At 35.2% G+C, this 19,630-nt stretch overlaps 1 protein-coding gene across 4 annotated transcripts in view; it reads right to left on the minus strand.

The window, feature by feature from the left end:
• Positions 1–3,272: 3,272 nt before the first annotated feature.
• dcn (decorin) overlaps positions 3,273–19,630 on the minus strand; it is a 44,114-nt gene continuing 27,756 nt past the window's right edge. For all 4 annotated transcript variants that reach the window (XM_067391895.1, XM_067391893.1, XM_067391894.1 and 1 more), the window contains 7 exons: positions 14,900–15,161; positions 9,336–9,448; positions 8,107–8,320; positions 6,374–6,487; positions 6,191–6,284; positions 4,965–5,103; positions 3,273–4,566 (listed from right to left, as the gene is read on the minus strand). In XM_067391895.1, the coding sequence (XP_067247996.1) occupies positions 4,366–4,566; positions 4,965–5,103; positions 6,191–6,284; positions 6,374–6,487; positions 8,107–8,320; positions 9,336–9,448; positions 14,900–15,146 (1,122 nt within the window). In that variant the 5' untranslated portion in view covers positions 15,147–15,161 and the 3' untranslated portion in view covers positions 3,273–4,365. The remainder of the gene's footprint in view (positions 4,567–4,964; positions 5,104–6,190; positions 6,285–6,373; positions 6,488–8,106; positions 8,321–9,335; positions 9,449–14,899; positions 15,162–19,630) is intronic.

Below are 19,630 nucleotides of genomic sequence, written 5' to 3' on the forward strand. Positions count from 1 at the left end.
TGCTGTTTCAACCCATGTTTGGGTCAAATGTGGACAAACCCAAACATTTGATTTAAATTTGTGACCCTGGATGACAAAACCAGTCATAAGGGTAGGACATAATAGGACAATATTTGGCCGAGATACAATGAAAATCTGGAATCTGAGGTTGCAAAAAGATCTAAATATTGAGAAAATCGCTTTTAAAGTTGTCCAAATGAAGTCCTTAGCAATGCATATCCACTCACAAAAATATTTTTTTGATATATTTACAGTAGGAAATTTACAAAATATCTTCATGGAACATGACCTTTACTTAATATCCTAATGATTTCTGGCAAAAAAGAAAAATCGATAATTTTGACCCATACAATGTATTGTTGGCTATTGCTACAAATATACCCGTGCGTCTTATGACTGGTTTTGTGGTCTCTTTTTAAATTTTAGTGCTATCAGAAGATGAAAATAACTAGTCTAAGCCTGATTAATCTCATAATTTTTGTATTTTTTTTTTTTAAATAAAACAATTTAAACTTTATATTTCACAATGTGACTTTTTATCAGGGTTATTTTAACATTATTTATATACTATTATAGTATTTATTAATATTTTGAATTAGCTTTTATTTTTCAGTTTTCATTATTTTTAGTTCAAGTATTAGTGTATATGTGCTTTTATTATTATTATTTATTTGTTTACGCAGGAAACAGGCTTTCACAGAAGATTAAATATAGATCATCAGTTTGTGAGGATGAGAGTTTTATGACTCATGGGTTATATTCATACTTGTCGAGATTCAGTACATTAAATCCCTCAACACAAAGACTAAGGCCCAGTTTCACAGACAGGTCTTAGACTAAGCCAGGATTAGGCCTTAGTTCAATTAGGTCATTTAAGAAACTTTTATAAACGTGCCCTAAAAAACATTACTGATGTGCATCAAGAAACAAAACAATGACACTGGAATATTTTAACATACACTATATTTCCAAAAGTATTGGAACAAATCATTGAATTCAGGTGTTCCAATTACTTCCATGGCCACAGGTGTATAAAACCAAGCACCTAGGAATGCAGACTGCTTCTACAAACATTTGTGAAAGAATGGGTCGCTCTCAGGAGCTCAGTGAATTCGAACGTGGTACCCTGATAGGTTGCCACCAGTCCATTTGGATTATGGTGTTGGGTTGTTTTTCAGGGGTTTGGCTTGGCCCCTTAGTTCCAGTGAAAGGAACTCTTAATGCTTCAGCATACCAAGACATTTTGGACAATTTCATGCTCCTGACTTTGTGGGAACAGTTTGGGGATGGCCCCTTCCTGTTCCAACATGACTGTGCACCAGTGCACAAAGCAAGGTCCATAAAGACATGGATGAGTGAGTTTGGTGTGGAGGAACTTGAGTGGCCTGCACAGAGTCCTGACCTCAACCCGACAGAACATCTTTGGGATGATTTAGAGCAGAGAGTGCGAACCAGGCCTTCTCGCCAACATCAGTGCCTAAACTCACAAATGCGCTTCTAGAAGAATGGTCAAAAATTCCCATAAACACACTCCTAAACCTTGTGGAAAGCATTCCTAGAAGAGTTGAAGCTGTTCTAGCTGCAAAGGGTGGGCCAACTCCATATTAAACCCTACGGATTAAGAATGGGATGTCATTAAAGTTCATGTGCACGTAAAGGCAGGCATCCCAAAACTTTTGGCAATAAAGTGTATGTCAGTGCAAGTTGCTTTCAGTTTCATGTGTAATTTGGATTTTATTTATAAAAATATAACAAAATAATATTAAACTGACAGTATTTACTAATACTGATGATAGTATATTTTCTCCTCCGTGAGATTCCTCTGAAAGCTTTTAGTTTTGGAACTCTTCTCCAGTGAGTTGATATTAGCTCTTTCCCTCGAGAAGGAAGAGATGGTTTAAACTGCAGTTTTTAAATATACCACCTTTCACACACTTAGCTTTCTGGCACACACACACACACATGAATATATTTACACATACACAATCCCGCAGTGTGTCCTCTCCATCTCTCTCTCACATACACATACATTGCACTTTAACATTGAGTTCTGGAGGAGGGGCTTGATTATTAAAGCTCATATGAGTTAAAATAGTGCAGCACAAAATGGTCCACAAGGGGGCACTATAGAGAAACAAGAGAGAACCTGGTGGCTATGTTATGAAACTGATGAATGAAAAGACACCTGTGTGTTGTAATAAATTTACAACACCTCCGCTGTTTGAAAATGACCTCAACATATAGCTTTGAACGTATAACAGTATAAAAGTAGGCTATTACCTACTTGAATTGGTTTTTTTTTATTGCTGTTGTTAGTTAACGTTTAGTGAATTGCCATTTCATTGTGCCCTTCATAATTACCTAATGATTAAAATGATCTTCACTTATATTTTCAGCATTTCCATTACATCTTTTGAAGTGTCTGATTTTATAAGCATATATTGGCTAGAGACTGTCATTATCCAATCAGGAAATTATATATATATATATATATATATATATATATATATATATATATATATATATATATATATATATATATATATATATATATATATATATTTTTTTTTTTTTTTTTTTTTTTTTTTTTTCATCATCTTCACAAAGGCTACTATTAACTAACATCCTCAGGTAATCCCTGTGTTTAGAGAGACTCATGACTATTTTATAATTTTCATAAAATCTGTTTATGGTTGACCCAGAAACCTTTTTTCTGAGATGACTCACAATTAGAACTGATATTTTTAAAAACAACTATTTTTATATATATCGGAGAAACAAAATCCAAAGTAAATATAATATTTCAGTTCAAAATAGCACATTGAGATGAATTAAAAGAAATTAAACCGCACAATTAAAAGGATTTTAAAATGAACATTTTTTTTTTTTTCCCCTCCTATATAAAACGTAATTTCTTTTATATTTTATGTCTTTGGAAAATAAAACACCCACATGAAAGGCTCTGGAAACCTCTGTTCCTTGGATTGACTTTTTTATATAATATTCAAATTTTGTGCTTAGTGTTTCAACTTGAGCAAAGGCTGTATAATTCATAAATGACACAAACACATGAGTTTAAACAGTTTTGGTAGAGAAAAGAAACCAGAACTAGCACCCAACCGTGACATTTTTACCGTAGCTTTTCAAGGTCTTCTGCGACTGTAGCATCCATCCAAGAAAGTGTTATTTTGAGGTATGATTCAATTAATTTACCTGAAAACCAACCCTGTGCCCATTAAACCACCCAGTGAAAGTTCCCAGAAAGCATGGTGAGAGATTTGACTGTTTATTTGGTACACAAGACACCTGTGTCGGAGCCCTCATTGGACAGAGAGAGAGAGAAAGAGAGAGAGAGAGAGAGAAAGGGATTACCTTTATTGCCGATATATTAAAGTCCAAACTACTGTAAGTGCTTGTGCTTCAAAGCATTGATAGGATTCTTTTATACAGCATTTATATACAGCGTCTATACAAGAGACATTCATGACTCTCATGAAAGCAGGAGGTGTCCATGTCCGCCGTCACCCTCCCGATCCTTCCAGACTGAAACACAGACGATCAACAAACACAAAAAAGAAAGAAACACACATACACACTCGCACATAACACCACAGTCAATGAGTAGAAAAAGCATGCGTATACGTCGGGGAATCGCTTTCGTCGCAATGACAATAGTTTATTCTACATCTTGAAGCGCTATGTTCACCTGGCCAGAGCAGACGGGATCCAAGGAAACTAATGAACACAAATGTCACCATAACATCTGAATTGAGATGAAGAGAAACTCGTACAGCCCAGCTCCCTGTTTTCTCCCATTTCAATTGATACCGAGAGAAACAACAATTTTTAACAGCACAATCTGAAGTAGCGCTACATGGAAAGTAATAACTGAGTACATTCTAGCATACAAGCTTTTGTTAATTGTTAACCCCTTGCTGCCCGCTCCACAGGCCAGCGAAAAACATAGAAGAACATGGCTTAGGTCCAGAAGATCCAAAACGGACCTTCGAAAAAGATCATTTCAGCTGGGCGATTTGCGCTGTTGGATATTCTAAGTGGTCATGGCTTTACTTTATTTCATTTTCTTTCTTTTGCAAAACTTCTCAAAATCATACATTTCCTTTTTTATAAACTGCACTTATAGCAACACAATATGTATTTTCAGTACAATACTGATATGCATTTGGCTATTTGAAAGTATCATGTGACATCTGTCCAGTAAAGTGCATGTTGAAAATGGAATTGTAGTTTATTTTTCGAGTTAACTGAGATATGACATTCAGACTAAGTTATGTGCTTGAAAGGATTAGGTCAGACAGGAAGGGGCGGGATGAAAACAGTGACTGAGCCGTCTGATTGGACGCTCTATTTCTTCCTGTAGTTGCCCAGTTGAATGGCCGAGCGGTCAAAGACGCAGCGGAAGGTGATCGGCTGGACCTCCCAATAGGGCACTGGATTACTGAACAGGCTAATGCCCGAGTACATGGCCTTCTTTGTATTATAGCCGGGTGGGCAGAAGTCCTCTGTTCCCACAGCAGCAATCTTGTTGGCGTGAAGGTAGATCACCTGTAATTCATGGGAATGACAGCATGACAATGTGCGACTTTAAGTCATAATGAAATCAAAATGGAATGAATTTACGCATAAACATCTTCTCTTTTTTTTTAAACACATATGCCCTCATATATGTTTAATCAAAATAACTCTCCCTTCCTCTTGGGGGCGACATATTTTCTTTTCTCTGATGATGTGTTTACTGGCACGAGGGTGGGACAACCTGTCACTCAACTGCAAAACCATCCAATCAACTCCCAATGGATAAAATTAATTCCCTTTCTTTTTTTTCTTATTCTAGAAGCCATCTCACTTGGATATATGATCTTACAAGGGAAAAAAAGGCTATGGCAACTTCGGTTTCATGCTGACTTTAAAGAAATGGTGTTAACTTGTGTGATATCTCTCACCTGAATGTATTTGTGTTCTGGCAGGCCGGTAGGAACAGTAGTGAGCGCGTTGTTGTCCAGGTGAAGTTCCCTCAGGTGAGGCACATTGGCCAGAGAACCGTTCTCCACCACGCTGATCTCATTATGGCTTAGACCAAGCCTGAAAAGTCATATTATTATTAATGAAAACTAAAATTAAAATGAAAGCCAAAAGTAAAACAAATGGCATTTTCTATGTTTTTGAAAGAAGTCAGATGACTGAAAATGCAGTAAAAACGGTATAATATTGTGAGATTTTATTACAATTTAAAATGACTTTCTATATAATTATGTATTTGAATATATTTTTAAATGTAATGTATTTCTCTGATGGCAAAACTGAATTTTCAGCATCATTACTCCAGTCGTCAGTGTCACATGATCCTTCAAAAATCATTTAAACATTTATTATTATTATTATCAATGTTGAAAAAAGTTGTGCTGCTTAATATTTTTGTGAATATCATGGTACATTTTTAATGAAAGTTCAAAAGAACAGCATTTATCTAAGATAGAAATCTTTTGTAACATTATACATTTCATTTTTGATCAATTTAATGCATCTTTGCTGAATAAAAGGATTAATTTCTTTAAAAACTGCATAAACATATACTAGAAAACTGCGAAAAACTAAAAATGAACAATAATAAAGTGAAAACTAAAGAAAAAAAAAAAACACAGATACATTCCCAGTGCTGTTTTGCTAAATGGAGAAACGATTCTACCTATATTATTCATTTCCCTCATCAAATATCAGAATTACGAGACTAACAGCAAAACAATCTTCCCGTCTTTGCATACAGCGGTTAGTGTTAGAGTCAAAACCCTTTTATAAGAACCCAGCTGTGATTCAGTCTCGGCATGTACAGTGGAAAATCTGTGTAATATGAATGTTCTAATTTCTCTGTGTGATCCAAAGCAAACTGATCCATGCAATGATGTCATGGTGTTTGAGTCTCACAAGGTGCGTGAGCCAACCATCACCTCCAACTAAGCTGTTCTCACGCAAATTCTAAACACATCTAACGAAATCTGAATTATTGTTTCCTCTGTTCTGCATCACACCTCCTGAGTCAGATTTTGCTGAGGTTTTCAGAGACATATTTAGCTGTTTCTGTGTCCAGCCTCATCAAGTCTGCCATGCAGGAAAATCAACTGGTTGTTTGCCTAACAAATGAGTAATATATTAAGAAGAAAGATGCATTTACTTGGACAGGTTCTTCAGGCCCTTCAGACTGTCTGCGGTCACTTTGGTGATCTTGTTTCCATCCAAGTGAAGCTCAAACAGAGAGCTGGGCAGACCTGGACATTTTTGACACAGATTAATGTGTATTGATTCATTGAAATGAAAGGGATATCCATCATTATTCACAATAGGGATGATTCTGTACCTTTGGGAATGGTAGTGATGTTGGTGTCAGCAATTCGAATGTAAGAGACCCTCTTCAGATCAGCAAAAGCTCCATTATCAACTCCAGAGCTGCTCAGAGGGTTAGAGCCAAGCTCTGGAATGGGACAGAGGCAAAATGTGCATTAGTTCATGGTTAGCTATACATAGAAAATGAATATTTGAAAATTAATAGAATATTTTTACACTGCTAATTTGATGGTGATTGATGTTTTTATTTGTGCTATTTCCTTTGAAAATAAAATAAAATAAAATAAAAAATCAGACTCAGACCGAGCCTGCATATACATAATATTTATAAAACTGATGATTGATATTTTAATTTATATATGTGCTATTCCTTTCAGTGCAGGAAAAATAAAATAAAATAAAATAAAATAAAATAAAATAAAATAAAATAAAATAAAATAAAATAAAATAAAATAAAATAAAATAAAATAAAATAAAATAAAATAAAATAAAATAAAATTAAATTAAATTAAATTAAATAAAATAAAATTAAATTAAATTAAATAATAAAAAATCAGACTCAGACCGAGCCTGCATATACATAATATTTATAAAACTGATAATTGATATTTTAATGTATATATGTGCTATTCCTTTCAGTGCAGGAAAAATAAAATAAAATAAAATAAAATAAAATAAAATAAAATAAAATAAAATAAAATAAAATAAAATAAAATAAAATAAAATAAAATAAAATAAAATAAAATAAAATAAAATAAAATTAAATAAAATTAAATAATAAAAAATCAGACTCAGACCGAGCCTGCATATACATAATATTTATAAAACTGATAATTGATATTTTAATGTATATATGTGCTATTCCTTTCAGTGCAGGAAAAATAAAATAGATAAAACAAAATAAAATAAAATAAAATAAAATAAAATAAAATAAAATAAAATAAAATAAAATAAAATAAAATAAAATAAAATAAAATAAAATAAAATAAAATAAATAAAATAAAATAAAATAAAATAAAATAAAATAAAATTAAATTAATTAAATTAAATAATAAAAAATCAGACTCAGACCGAGCCTGCATATACATAATATTTATAAAACTGATAATTGATATTTTAATGTATATATGTGCTATTCCTTTCAGTGCAGGAAAAATAAAATAGATAAAATAAAATAAAATAAAATAAAATAAAATAAAATAAAATAAAATAAAATAAAATAAAATAAAATAAAATAAAATAAAATAAAATAAAATAAAATAAAATAAAATAAAATAAAATAAAATAAAAAAATCAGACTCAGACCGCGCCTGCATATACATAATATTTATAAAACTGATGATTGATATTTTAATTTATATATGTGATATTCCTTTCAGTGCAGGAAAAATAAAATAAAATAAAATAAAATAAAATAAAATAAAATAAAATAAAATAAAATAAAATAAAATAAAATAAAATAAAATAAAATAAAATAAAATAAAATAAAATAAAATAAAATAAAATAAAATAAAGGGTCAAGAAAACAAAAGGTGTTGATTCAAAAAGCCATGAGTAACAATGAATTTTTACTCCAAAAATAAAGTATAAATTGAGCAAGTAAAATAAATTAATGTTATAGAATAAATCACAATTGCAATAAGTTTGTAAACCGACATCTATGGTCATCTTATTACAAAAAAGAAAAAAAAAAAGATAAAATAGTAAAATAGTCTAGTCAGGCTCAGCACAGACAAAAGTTCCTACCCATGACGATGACATTGGCCATGCCGGCGAAGGAGGACTTCTTTATCTTGTTAATCTGGTTCTCGTGAATGCGCAGCTCCTGGAGGCTTTTCGGCATGTTAGCAGGAACGTCCTTCAGAAGGTTCTTGGACAGGTAGAGTCTCTCCAGATTGATCAGAGAGGAAAAGGCCTTGGCATGAATAATGGTGATCTTATTGTTGACCAGGATGAGTGTCTAAAAAAAAAAAAAAAAATCAGGAACTTTATGGCTTTAAAGGTAACTTAACTTTAATTATAGTAGTTATCAGTGTTTAAATGTTTTGGTCTTTGTGTTTAAATCAGTAATATGCCTTTCACCCCTGATATTTAGTCATAAAAAGGTCCCTAGCTACTTTCTATAATCTATATAACATTCCAGCACATACAAATCTTCATTTATTTTCACTGTGATAATTAAATAGCGATGGCTCACATAGCATTTTGGCACCATTTTCTCACTTTCTGTTCTGTTTGCATTCATCTCTCATTGGCGCCTAACAGATCCAGGCTCCGTGTGGATGTTGAGCTTGGAAAGCGAGAAATAGCAAAGGGCCCTCGATGGGAGGCTGTATATTTATTGAAGTTCAGGAGGCTGAACAATGGATCCGCTCCAAAATTGAATCATTACACTTGTGCACCTGGGAATGACACATTTCTCACACTGAGAGCTGTTTTCTGGAAAGGGATGGATTGGAAACACAGAGGATTTCACATTCCGGATCATGAGTTTCCCTCAAGCGCTATTCTGTAAAGTGTATCTGAAGATCTCCAGAGAATTTTTGCAGTGTTTTCGAAAAATAGGAGCAGACATTTGCCTTCAAAAATCGCTGTGGTTGCAACGCATAGTTTTAGCACCCTTCTCTGGAGTGCTGCTCAAGCATTTGTTTTTGGGAAAAGAATTGCTTTTAGTGTAGAATTTCTTCTATGTAAAACGAGGCTCACAAATGGCTTTGATTTGAAAATTTGGACATTATGTTCTCTTTATTAAATAGCTGGTTTCAGGGACATAGCAAAAATATCACGCTGTCACTTCCAGTTATCAGGATGAGAGGAGCCAATTGGTTTTAAAATGAGTGAAATAGGATTTGTCCTGTGAGGACTTTAAGGGGGATTGAGAAATGTCATTGCTTCTACGATCCAATTTAGGGAATTAAAGAAAATGTGGTTAAAAAAAGAGAACAAGCGAAAGAGAGAGTAATTGAATATCTCACTTGGAGAAACTTCAGGCCTTTGAAGTCATTTTCTTTGATCTCTGAGATCTTGTTGTTCTGCAAATCCAGGAGAGTGGTATCAAGTGGAATTTTTTCTGGAACGTTCTTCAGACCTGAAAAACACAAGTAGTAAGAAAAATGACACTGATGAAATGGGATATGAGCTGATCTGGGCTTTTATGGCTAGATTCTACTTTGAAATCAAATCAACTGTAGACATATGGATCCTGATCCAACACCAACACAACACACTCATTTGCTAAAAACAACAACAAAATCCTTCAAGGGTAAATCCTGGTACTAAATCGAGCAGCTACATTCCTGGATAATGTTTAAATGGCAGAAAGAATGTGAATGGTGGACTGGTCTTGGTTTTGGATGAGCTCCAGTTGTCACTGTATAGACGTTTCTATGAACTTTAATGAGCTACCATTCTACTTGTGTAATAAGAGAAGCATTCCTAAGAAATGTCTGCATGGACCAAGGCTAAAACTTAATTGTAAATAAATTCTCATATATCTTTCTCATAATATCATTCCTACAGAATTGCATGAGTTAATTTATTTGGTCTGAGACGTCAGGTACAACTCTAAAACAGTGTAAACATTGAAAATAGCATCAAAATAAATTGGGGGAAAAAAGAGGGCTCCATAAATGAATGATGAATGTGCAGTTGGACTTTGGACCAATCAATTGTAAGGGCCAGAGCTTAAGTAACACAGTGAAAAAAAAGGGTTGGAGTGCAGCATATCAGTGAGTTATGATGATGGGTCACATAAGTTTTAGTGTTTCGAAACAGCTCTGAAAGTTCATTGAATTGATCATAGACAGCTGTTATGCCAGATATCTCACAGTTTTTCTTGGAAGGATTATAAATGCTGTACGATGCTGTCAATAGCAAAAGCTGACATAACTTTTCCACACAAGGGGAATTTGATTTTGCCAACATTGGACAATATGACACAGCTTTCATTTAATGTGCTGCAAACCAAGCTACATGGAAGCAAAAAAGTATCAATATTTAGGAATGTCTTTGCATTATATAGCAAAAATATCGAAAACAAATTACATTTATTTTAGCACAAACACACTTTGTTTGAATCAAAACATTTCCCAAAAAAAAAGTTTGCTCAGAAACTTGGCATCATTAACAAATTAAATTTAAAAGCCAAAAAGCTTTTTGGGTCCACTTAACAGTATATCATAGCGTTCAAACATAGGAAAAATAAGGTAAACACACATTCACATACATAAACATAAATATATCTGCTCTACCAACTCTAAAAGCTCTTTAGACAGAACCTCACACAAACATTGTTTGGTTTTGTTTTGCGGTGAGTTTCCTCATCAGTGCATGTGTATAAACAGTTTAAGAATATGTCCCTGTTAATTATATAACCACAGGACAGAGGACACAGAGATCACAGTTGGACATATCACTGCTGCTGAGATGTCTCACACATGGTCCTTTCGTTCTCCTCTGTTTAGTCTCATTTCTACATTTCACCCAAAACCTCAGTAATCAGTGTAGGTCAAAAAGTGTGTTATTATGGAATATATTATCAGTATATAATCCAAAAAGCAGTAATAATAACATCATAAAATCTTTGGGGGAGAAGCACAATCAGGGTTCATTTTAACATTTAACCCAAATGGCAATAAGATATTCAGGACGTGCAGCTCATTGGCAACCCTTATAGAACAAACACATGAAACTATTCAAAAACAAACTGTTCTTTGTGGTAAAAAATATTATTTAACCACTGAAATCAGCAACTCAATCAAAATCAAGAGCAGAGAACAACACAAAACCATCATTAACAGGCCCACGGATGCTAAACTCATTTCTTTCATTTCTGCTAGTTTTATTGGTGAGAAGAATAAAAACTTGAGATGCCATTTTATCCCCAAGATTCTCATCATGTAAGTCACTCTTCCATGTTTCTCTACACTCAAAAAATAGGGTCTTTTGCACTGGAGGAACCTATTCATAGTTCCTAGAACTAATGGCAGAAGTACCCACTTTTTGGCGTGTTCACACCGCAGCAAATTTAGTTAGGAAAGTCTTTTGGTGAAACCAAATTATCTCCTATTTCAGAATAGGGTCTTCCAGACGAGGTTGGACGTGTGAAAATCCCAAATTAAATGTCCCACTTCAGACTTAAGTGAGTTCCAGGCAATCGGACGTCACATTCACATGCTGACCACATGACACAACACAACGAGATCATATTGTACATGATGTCACCATGACATAATGAGAGCATATAGTGTTTTTGTGTCAGTTATGGCAAAAACAGAATGAAAACATAAAATCGCTTTGAAAACAGCTGACGAAAAGCAAAAAGGTATAATTACATACACTTAATATCTAATGTTAAAGTTTGTTTTTACACTTATGCTCATTGGAAGCAGGACTTGCCGACATCTTGAAAGTGACATCAAATGAAGCATCTCGCTGAGGTTGGGGTTGATCGAGGTACCCCGAGTTTACAGGTCGAATATCCGGCTTTGAGTGGCATTCCGGTCTTCAAGAACTGTCTTCAAGAACTATCGTAAATTTCCTACTTCCCACTTGTGAAGTTGTGATTACAATCTTGACGCATTTAAGTGCTTTATTGTCGGAAGATCATGGAGGACACCGGGTTTTTTCTTGCCTATTTATCGGGAAAAAACTTATTAAAAGCCAAAATGACATTTAGCATCCCATTCACTGACAACCATATAAACATTCACCACATTATCTAGATAGTCTGTTTGCTGTCTCTTAGCTCTCCTTTTTGCTCTTTCCATCGCTTAAACTATACGTCTACATTCCATCTACATTATCATGAATCCCACGACACACAACAATAACACAGTTCAGATCATGGCGTCCCCCATTCTCAAGTTGTTGAATTTGTTGAATGATGGGCTTAAATGTTGACGTCGCTGTCAGCCATCTTACAACACTTCAGAGTTACTACTGGCGGTGCGAGTGCAACCAGGAAAATAACCCTAGGGGAACATTTAGTTCTTGGGGAACCACCCTGGTCGCTAGTTCCTATAACAACCCGGTGCGAAAGTCCCTAAGGAATAATGTACACTTCTAAAAAGAAATACATGTACTAAACTGATATCTAAAAGTGGATAGCAAGTAAAACACAAGCAGGCTCTTAATCAAACTTTCCTAGACAAACAAACTCAATTTTGCCATTGGTTGTTCTTGGGTCCTGGCATTATATCCAGGCGGTTTTCCCTGCAGCTGCAGAGCTGTATAAACTGGGTCACATATTTCACTGAAAAGAGGTGAAGTTAGATGGAGAACAGCCCTGTCGGCACACCTATCCCCTCTCCCTCCATTCTTTTCCAGGTCTGTTTCATGCCAAAAGAGCTGCGGAGCAGATGAGAGCTGGATGCCTCAACTATTTGGTCTTCTCTTATTTGCCCTTGTTGTCAATCCCATTTTTGTTCTCGTTCTTTCTCTGTCCATTTCAACTGGAGTTAAGTCTTAATGTTACGAAAGACTGGAATTGGCCCTTACTGAGAATTGCTGTTCTCGTTTTGCCTGGTCAACAGTATTTCTTTCCAAACAGACATTCTGCCTATCAAACAAACCTCTGAGTAATTTCCTGTTAGAAAAAGCTGTGCTAACTGAGACAATGTGCTTCAGCAACTCAATTACATTGCATTACAGGATAGAAGGGTGGAGAAATAAAAAGAGATCTGATGACACAGACAATAAAACTTAGTTAAAACTATCGCAGAACAATTTAGGAGGATCAGTCAACTCTTTGTAACTATATGTTAGTTTCTATTACTATTTTCTGTGTAAATCACAGTGATTTGGTGGACAGTGTAGCTTTTTCAGGAAGACATGTGGAAATCTTTGGAAGTAACTTTATAAAAGAACAGACTTTCTCAAGCATTAACAGACACACACACGCCTGGGGATTCAATTAGGAAAATGAGGCAGCCGTCTGGAGGTTAGTGCCTAGTCGTCTACGGAAGTGAGAGCAGTTAACAGCATATGAAAACATTTAAAGTGGTTTTGAAACGGTGACATTAGTAATTCGATGGTGACTCAACAATGGGCAGATCAAACAAAGAAAGAGATTTTGTTTATGGCAGCCTGGCCTTTGACAGTTTATGCCATGAAAAAACTGACATAAGGTGTAGGACAAAAAACACATTCAAGGAAAACAGTGAAAGTTATGAAATATATTATTTAGTCCTGTCGAATCGATTAATCGCGATTATTGATTATTATATACAGCTATGGAAAAAATTAAGAGACCACTCCTAGTTCAGAAATCAATGTTAAGTGGTCTCTTAATTTTTTCCATAGCTGTATATATATATATATATATATATATATATATATATATATATATATATATATATATGATATATAATAGATATATATATATAGATGCGATTAATTGCGATTAATCGATTTGACAGGACTAGTTTATAAAGACAAGTTTTGATGTTGGCTTGTTAAAGCCTTTATTTGAAAGTTTAAAATAATTTAAAACAAAGTTTGAATGTTTTGCAGGGGATTACTAGATGGTTGCTAGGGTATTCTGGGTGGTTGCTAAGGCTTTGCCAAGTTGTTCTGGGTGGTTCCAAATGTGCTGCTATGCAGTTCCTTAGGTGTTACTTTTCTATGATGTTATGAGTGTTTGCTAGCATGTTTCAGCATTAGTCTGAGTGGTTGCTAAGCATTTCAAAGTGGTTGCAAGGGTGTCTTGGGTGGTTGCTAGGCTGGTGTTTGAGAGTTACTGGTTTCTAGTTTCTGCTTTGAAGTTTGGTTTTGTAGGTCAGACAAATAGACAGATGGACAATCGGATAGACTGCTAGACAGTTTCTAGAGCTTTACAATGTTGTTCTGGATGGCTCCAAGTATGTTGCTTGGGTGTTGCTAAGGCATTGCTAGGGAGTTTCTATGGTGCAAAGGGTGGTTGCTAGTGTGTTGCTAGCGTATTCTAAGAGGTTGCAAGGGTGACCTGTGTGGTTGCTAGGGCGTTGCTAGGCAGTTTAAAGTTTTAAGGTTTTACAAGTCAGGCAAATAGACCATCAGATAAATTGCCAGATGGTTGCTACGGCTTTACAAGGTTGTTTTGGGTTGTTCTAAGCATGTTGCTAGGTGGTTGTTAAGGCATTACTAGGTGGTTTCTATGGTGTTCTTAGTGGTTTCTAATGTGTTGCTAGAACATTGTAAGGTGGCTGCAAGGTTGTCCTTGGTTTTCTCCTAAACAGATGCTTCAGTGTTCTGCATGGTTGCTAGGGCATTGCAAATCAGTTGCTTGGGTGTTCCGGATGGTTGCTAGGGTATTAAATTACAGTTTTTCAGATAGAGAAAGTACTTTCCAGTTTTTATAAACATTATGTAGGCTACCAGACAGTTAGCAAACAGACTGTGGCTGGTCTCTGGGTTTACTCAGAGTTTGTTATTGCCACTGATCATTTTACCATGTTGCCTAAAACCAGCCAGAAACATAGTGGTACTGGTTAAAAAAATATCACATAAAACATATGCAGCTTTCATCAAGCAGTCTAGTCTAGTGTCATAAAGTGTTTACCTAGATCAGAACACTGGGACACTCGCAGATGGCACTGGCATCGGAAGGGGCAGAAAGGTCCATCAGGTACAAAATCTAGATCAACTTCCACAGGTGGCAACTTAATGGGTGGTCTACGAGTGACAATCAAAGTATCATCTCCTGAGCCCGTTTCGTCCTCCATCATGAAGTCCATGAAGCCAGACTGACGGAAGGGAAGAGCCCAGCATACGGACACCAAAAGCAGGGAAAGACAGGCCGATTTCATGTTGCTGATGAAGGCCTGGAAGATAAAATGGAGAAGACAAGGGGTTAAAGGTGAGGGGTGATACGCTGGGTGGGTTAAAAGTCAAATGACAGATGTAGAGTGCATGAATGTGACTTGGCAATGTGGGTTATAACTAGGCAGAGGTCAGGGGTCAAATGTATGTTTGAGTTTAGAGGTCTCTGGTGGTTATGGCTGCAACTTTTTATGGTGTTAGACTGATGGTTAGATTTATACCACTAAATGCATTACTATATATTTAATAAAATAAGAAGGAGATAAATTACATTAAAAAACCTTGGAGGTTGAAATAAAAAGTATTTTTATTCATTTAGATTAACATTCTTCTTAAAAATGCTTTTTAATCACTACTGGCATTTGTAATGAAGGGAATGAAACCATCAAAAGAAATGCTGTAAACCAAACATTTTGCCTAGGACCTGAAAATATGATCTCCTTGAGAGGGACTCCCTTCAAATTGGCATAAAATATGGTATTGTTCAAAAGTTTGGGGCCAGAAATGTTACTTTTATTCAGCCAGTATTACTTTTATTTGGTAAGGATACATTAAATTGATCAAAAGCGACAGCAAAGACATTGTTACAAATTTTCACATTTCTTTTGAACTTTCTATTCATCAAAGAATTCTAAAAAATGTATTGCAGTTCACAGAAAAATATTATAAAAAATAAGAAATAATAAGAAATGTCTATTGAGCACCAAATCAGCATATTAGAATGATTTCAAAAGGATCATGTGACACAAAAGACTGGAGTAATGATGCTGAAGAATAGAATTAATCAATAAATTGTCAATAGAATAAATTAATTGTGATTAATGTCATGAATTAATAATGAAAGCAAAATTAAACGGTAATAATTTCAAATTCTATAGTAATTAAAAACATTGTGTTAGATTCAAATATTCCATGCAGCCCCCCGTGGGTCCCTGGACCCCAGTTTGAAATCCCCTACCATAAACTGTTAAAAAGACAATCCAGCACAGTATATTTATGAAAACTGTTGATCTGAGTTGACCAAACTCATTCATGCCTTCAGTCAGGAAAAACCATCACAGAGAGAGTGCACAAAGTTGTCCACGAGCCCGCACATAAACATATGTCTGAGGAGAAGCTGGACGTTGTTGAATGACGAGGAAATTGTAAAGTAGGTACAGTAACTCCCAGAGCCCAGTTTGTCTTTCTAGGGTCATCTCAGGTCCATGTAATCAACATACAGCATAATTACAGTAGTTCAAATCCTCGAGGCGGCCACGTCACTTGGACAATGAATAACCACGGTGCCTCTGTTGTTAAACTCTGGAAACCCAGGAACTGACCTCGACAACCTTTTGGAAAAGATGACTTCTTTGTCCTAACTCCTCAAGCAGTAGAAGACAGTGATGCATACATTTAATCTTAGTGCAAACCTATATAAGATGAATTTGGCAACACATTCCATTGTTGGAACCGAAAAGACTTCAATTGGAAACATGGATAATCACTATTTATAGCCAATATCTACAAGCAAACAGAGTGCAGATCCAAAAAAATCATCTCAAAAGACCAACTTCAAAAACTGAAGAAAATTAACCAGAAGTTTCAAACTCCTGCAAGCCTTATACACTAATGGCAAAAGCATGGTAAGTGACCTTCAACCTCAGATTCCTTGTTACTGGTGATTTACATCACATGACAAAATGTTGAAACAATTTTCTAGGGTTCCTCCAGTTCAACCACAACCAGTATCCATGTTTCAAGAGAGACAATAAGAAATTGTAGTTTTATTCAATGGCATTTCAAAACAATAACTTACTGACCTCAATTTAGACATGCTATTTAATGTAATGTTACGTTTCCAGGCCTATATCCATCCACTTCGACACCTTTAATTACCTTTGACCCAGTGGGCAATGAGACGCTTTGAGCAAACACACTGCAGAATTACTTTGCCCTTTAACATTTAAGTATTTGATAGATTTACAGTGCTTTCAGGGTTGTTTTATGTACATGAGTCCCTGGGAATTGAACCCATGGCCTTGCGCCATGCTCTACCAGTTGAGCCATATGAACCCCTTCTATATGTATTCCCAGCAGGAATGATGCCATAGTAAGAGTTTAGAGCATCAGAACCTGGTCAGCAGAAAGAAAAGCCCTTTGAGCATTACAGGCTGTCACCACAAGCGATTTTGTTTGAAGGGGGATCATGGGAAGCTGCTGAAGCATTTGAGTTGCGTCCTGTCAACAAACCGCAGGCTGCTATGAGAGCCAGGCAAACAGACAAGACAGATTGATGGTGTCGTGCTGTTGTTGGGAAAGTGCAGGCAGGGTCCAATGCGCCAATCACATGCGGCAATCACAAAAAAAGGAGTACTCGGGTTTGGGCGAATAAATAAATTTGTAGTCTTAGATTTCACGTTCATGTAGAATTGGCTGAACATCTGAAGCAAAAGGCACACAAAATGGGAAACACTTCTGGAGTTTAGTAGATGTCATGTGAGTGGTTAAATTCTACAGGATTTCCCGGAAACGTGTGTGTCGGTTTCTTTAACGGGAAACAAAGCTGTGATGAAGCCAAACCCCCTCATGGAAGAGGAAATCATGCTTATCAGGATTTTCAAAAGTATGTGAAGTTTGCGGCGACTTTGTTGCAGTAAACTTGGACAACGTTATTGAATGAATATTTTATTAGATGCACGGCAGTCTCTTAACATAAGGACATCTACAATCATTTTCATGCTCTAAAAATGACGAGGAACAAAGCAAACTGTGATTGGTTAGTTTACATGTCAGTCAGATGTAGACAGTCCTTGGCCCATTAAAGCTGCAATGGAGTCCAGACCTTCTGCCATTAGTCTAAATGTCTGGTTATGCAAAACTAATAAATTGGTAACTTATAAGAAACTTCAACATAAAACTTAATGTGCCGACCACCAAAACAAATATATTAGGAACAGGTGAACATGATTTTACCAAGTACAACATGTTCCTGGACCAACATCTTTGTTGATCCTGGAACAACATTCCAATCAACCAATCAGATTTGAGGGACAAGTTTACCATTTATATCAAGTTTAGGCTTACAACCTGAGTTAGGTGCTTCCACAACAGTGTTATTCAACTATCATTTCCCTTTGATTTTAGGGATAGGTTATGGGTAGGGTTAGGTTTAGGGGTTGGGGAAAAGTTAGGATGAAATTTTCATAAAGGAATGTTGTTCAAGAATCAACAAAATATGTTGATCCAGGAACATGTCTTACTTGGCAAAATCACGGTGAACATATAACAGTAACAGTATGTCATTATGTGTGATTTCTAATATTTTAATTTATATAATATTTTTTTAAAAATATCTGTATATTTTTAGATTTTAAAATATATTGCTTTTATACATTTATCTATACATTATGTTTTTATACATAATTAAAAAATGTAAAATAAAAATAATGCAAAATACAGTTTAATGGCTGGTAAGAAAAATGTATGGCTGGTAAATTTTCTCAATTCACTCGCTACTTGGAACCGCAGATCCCATCAGAGAGAAAGCAGCCAAAGACGACTCAACAGGAAGGATGCTATGTCTGTATCTTCTCAGCAGGAACCAATGGAAAAGTGTCAGATGGATCAATGTTACAACGATTATCAGGACTGAGTTGAAATAAACTCGAGATATGATTTTTCACAGACACAGTTCTGTGCCTAACTATTAGCTTCTGCCAGGCTGTTACAGGCCCTCGGCTTTGATTTCTCTCCGTTTGCGGGTCGGGCAACAGTCTGATCCAACTGAAGTGTTTCACAGAATCCAGAATCAGCACTGGCCTGTTTCTGGTTTTATAAATGTGGGCTTTTAATAATCAAGAGGAGAAAGGAAAATTTCCATTTTAACTCTCACGTTCTTTCTTACTCAATCCATTTCTGCCCTTGATTTCACTCTACCTTCTTGTCTTTCTTGAGGTCTGGGTTGTGTCACAGCAGGTCAGTATATAAATAGTTTATATACTGTATACACTACAGGTGGTTTATGTTATAAATCTGTAACATTAGTTTGCTCAGTAATTATAGTTCTGTACTGTATCATTCAGACTGCATTGTGTCTTAGAAAGGTTGACTTATCCAAACACAAGTGATTTATTGGATAATGTGGAGATGAGGTCATGTAAGCAAATGCAGATTGCAATGTTGATGTTACTGTTTATGTAGTAGTGTAGTAGAACATGCACCCTACATGTAACTTGTAAGTACACATTAATTACCTGTTGCAATTAATTGTATTGACATATAACACTTTTAAGTACAAAAATAAATAAATCTTACCAATTATTTGTCTCGTTTTCCAGCAAAATGTCTAAACATTCCATTCTAAATTAAGATAAATTTAACAAAATGACTTAAGTCAAGATAATTGTTTTCTGTAAAATGTCTTGTGAGTTTATGCTTTAAAAAATCTTTTTAAAGAACTTTTTTTTTTGCATGTGTGTGTGTGTGTGTG

Source organism: Chanodichthys erythropterus, chromosome 8 (genome assembly GCF_024489055.1).
Source record: "Chanodichthys erythropterus isolate Z2021 chromosome 8, ASM2448905v1, whole genome shotgun sequence".
Lineage (NCBI taxonomy): Eukaryota > Metazoa > Chordata > Actinopteri > Cypriniformes > Xenocyprididae > Chanodichthys > Chanodichthys erythropterus.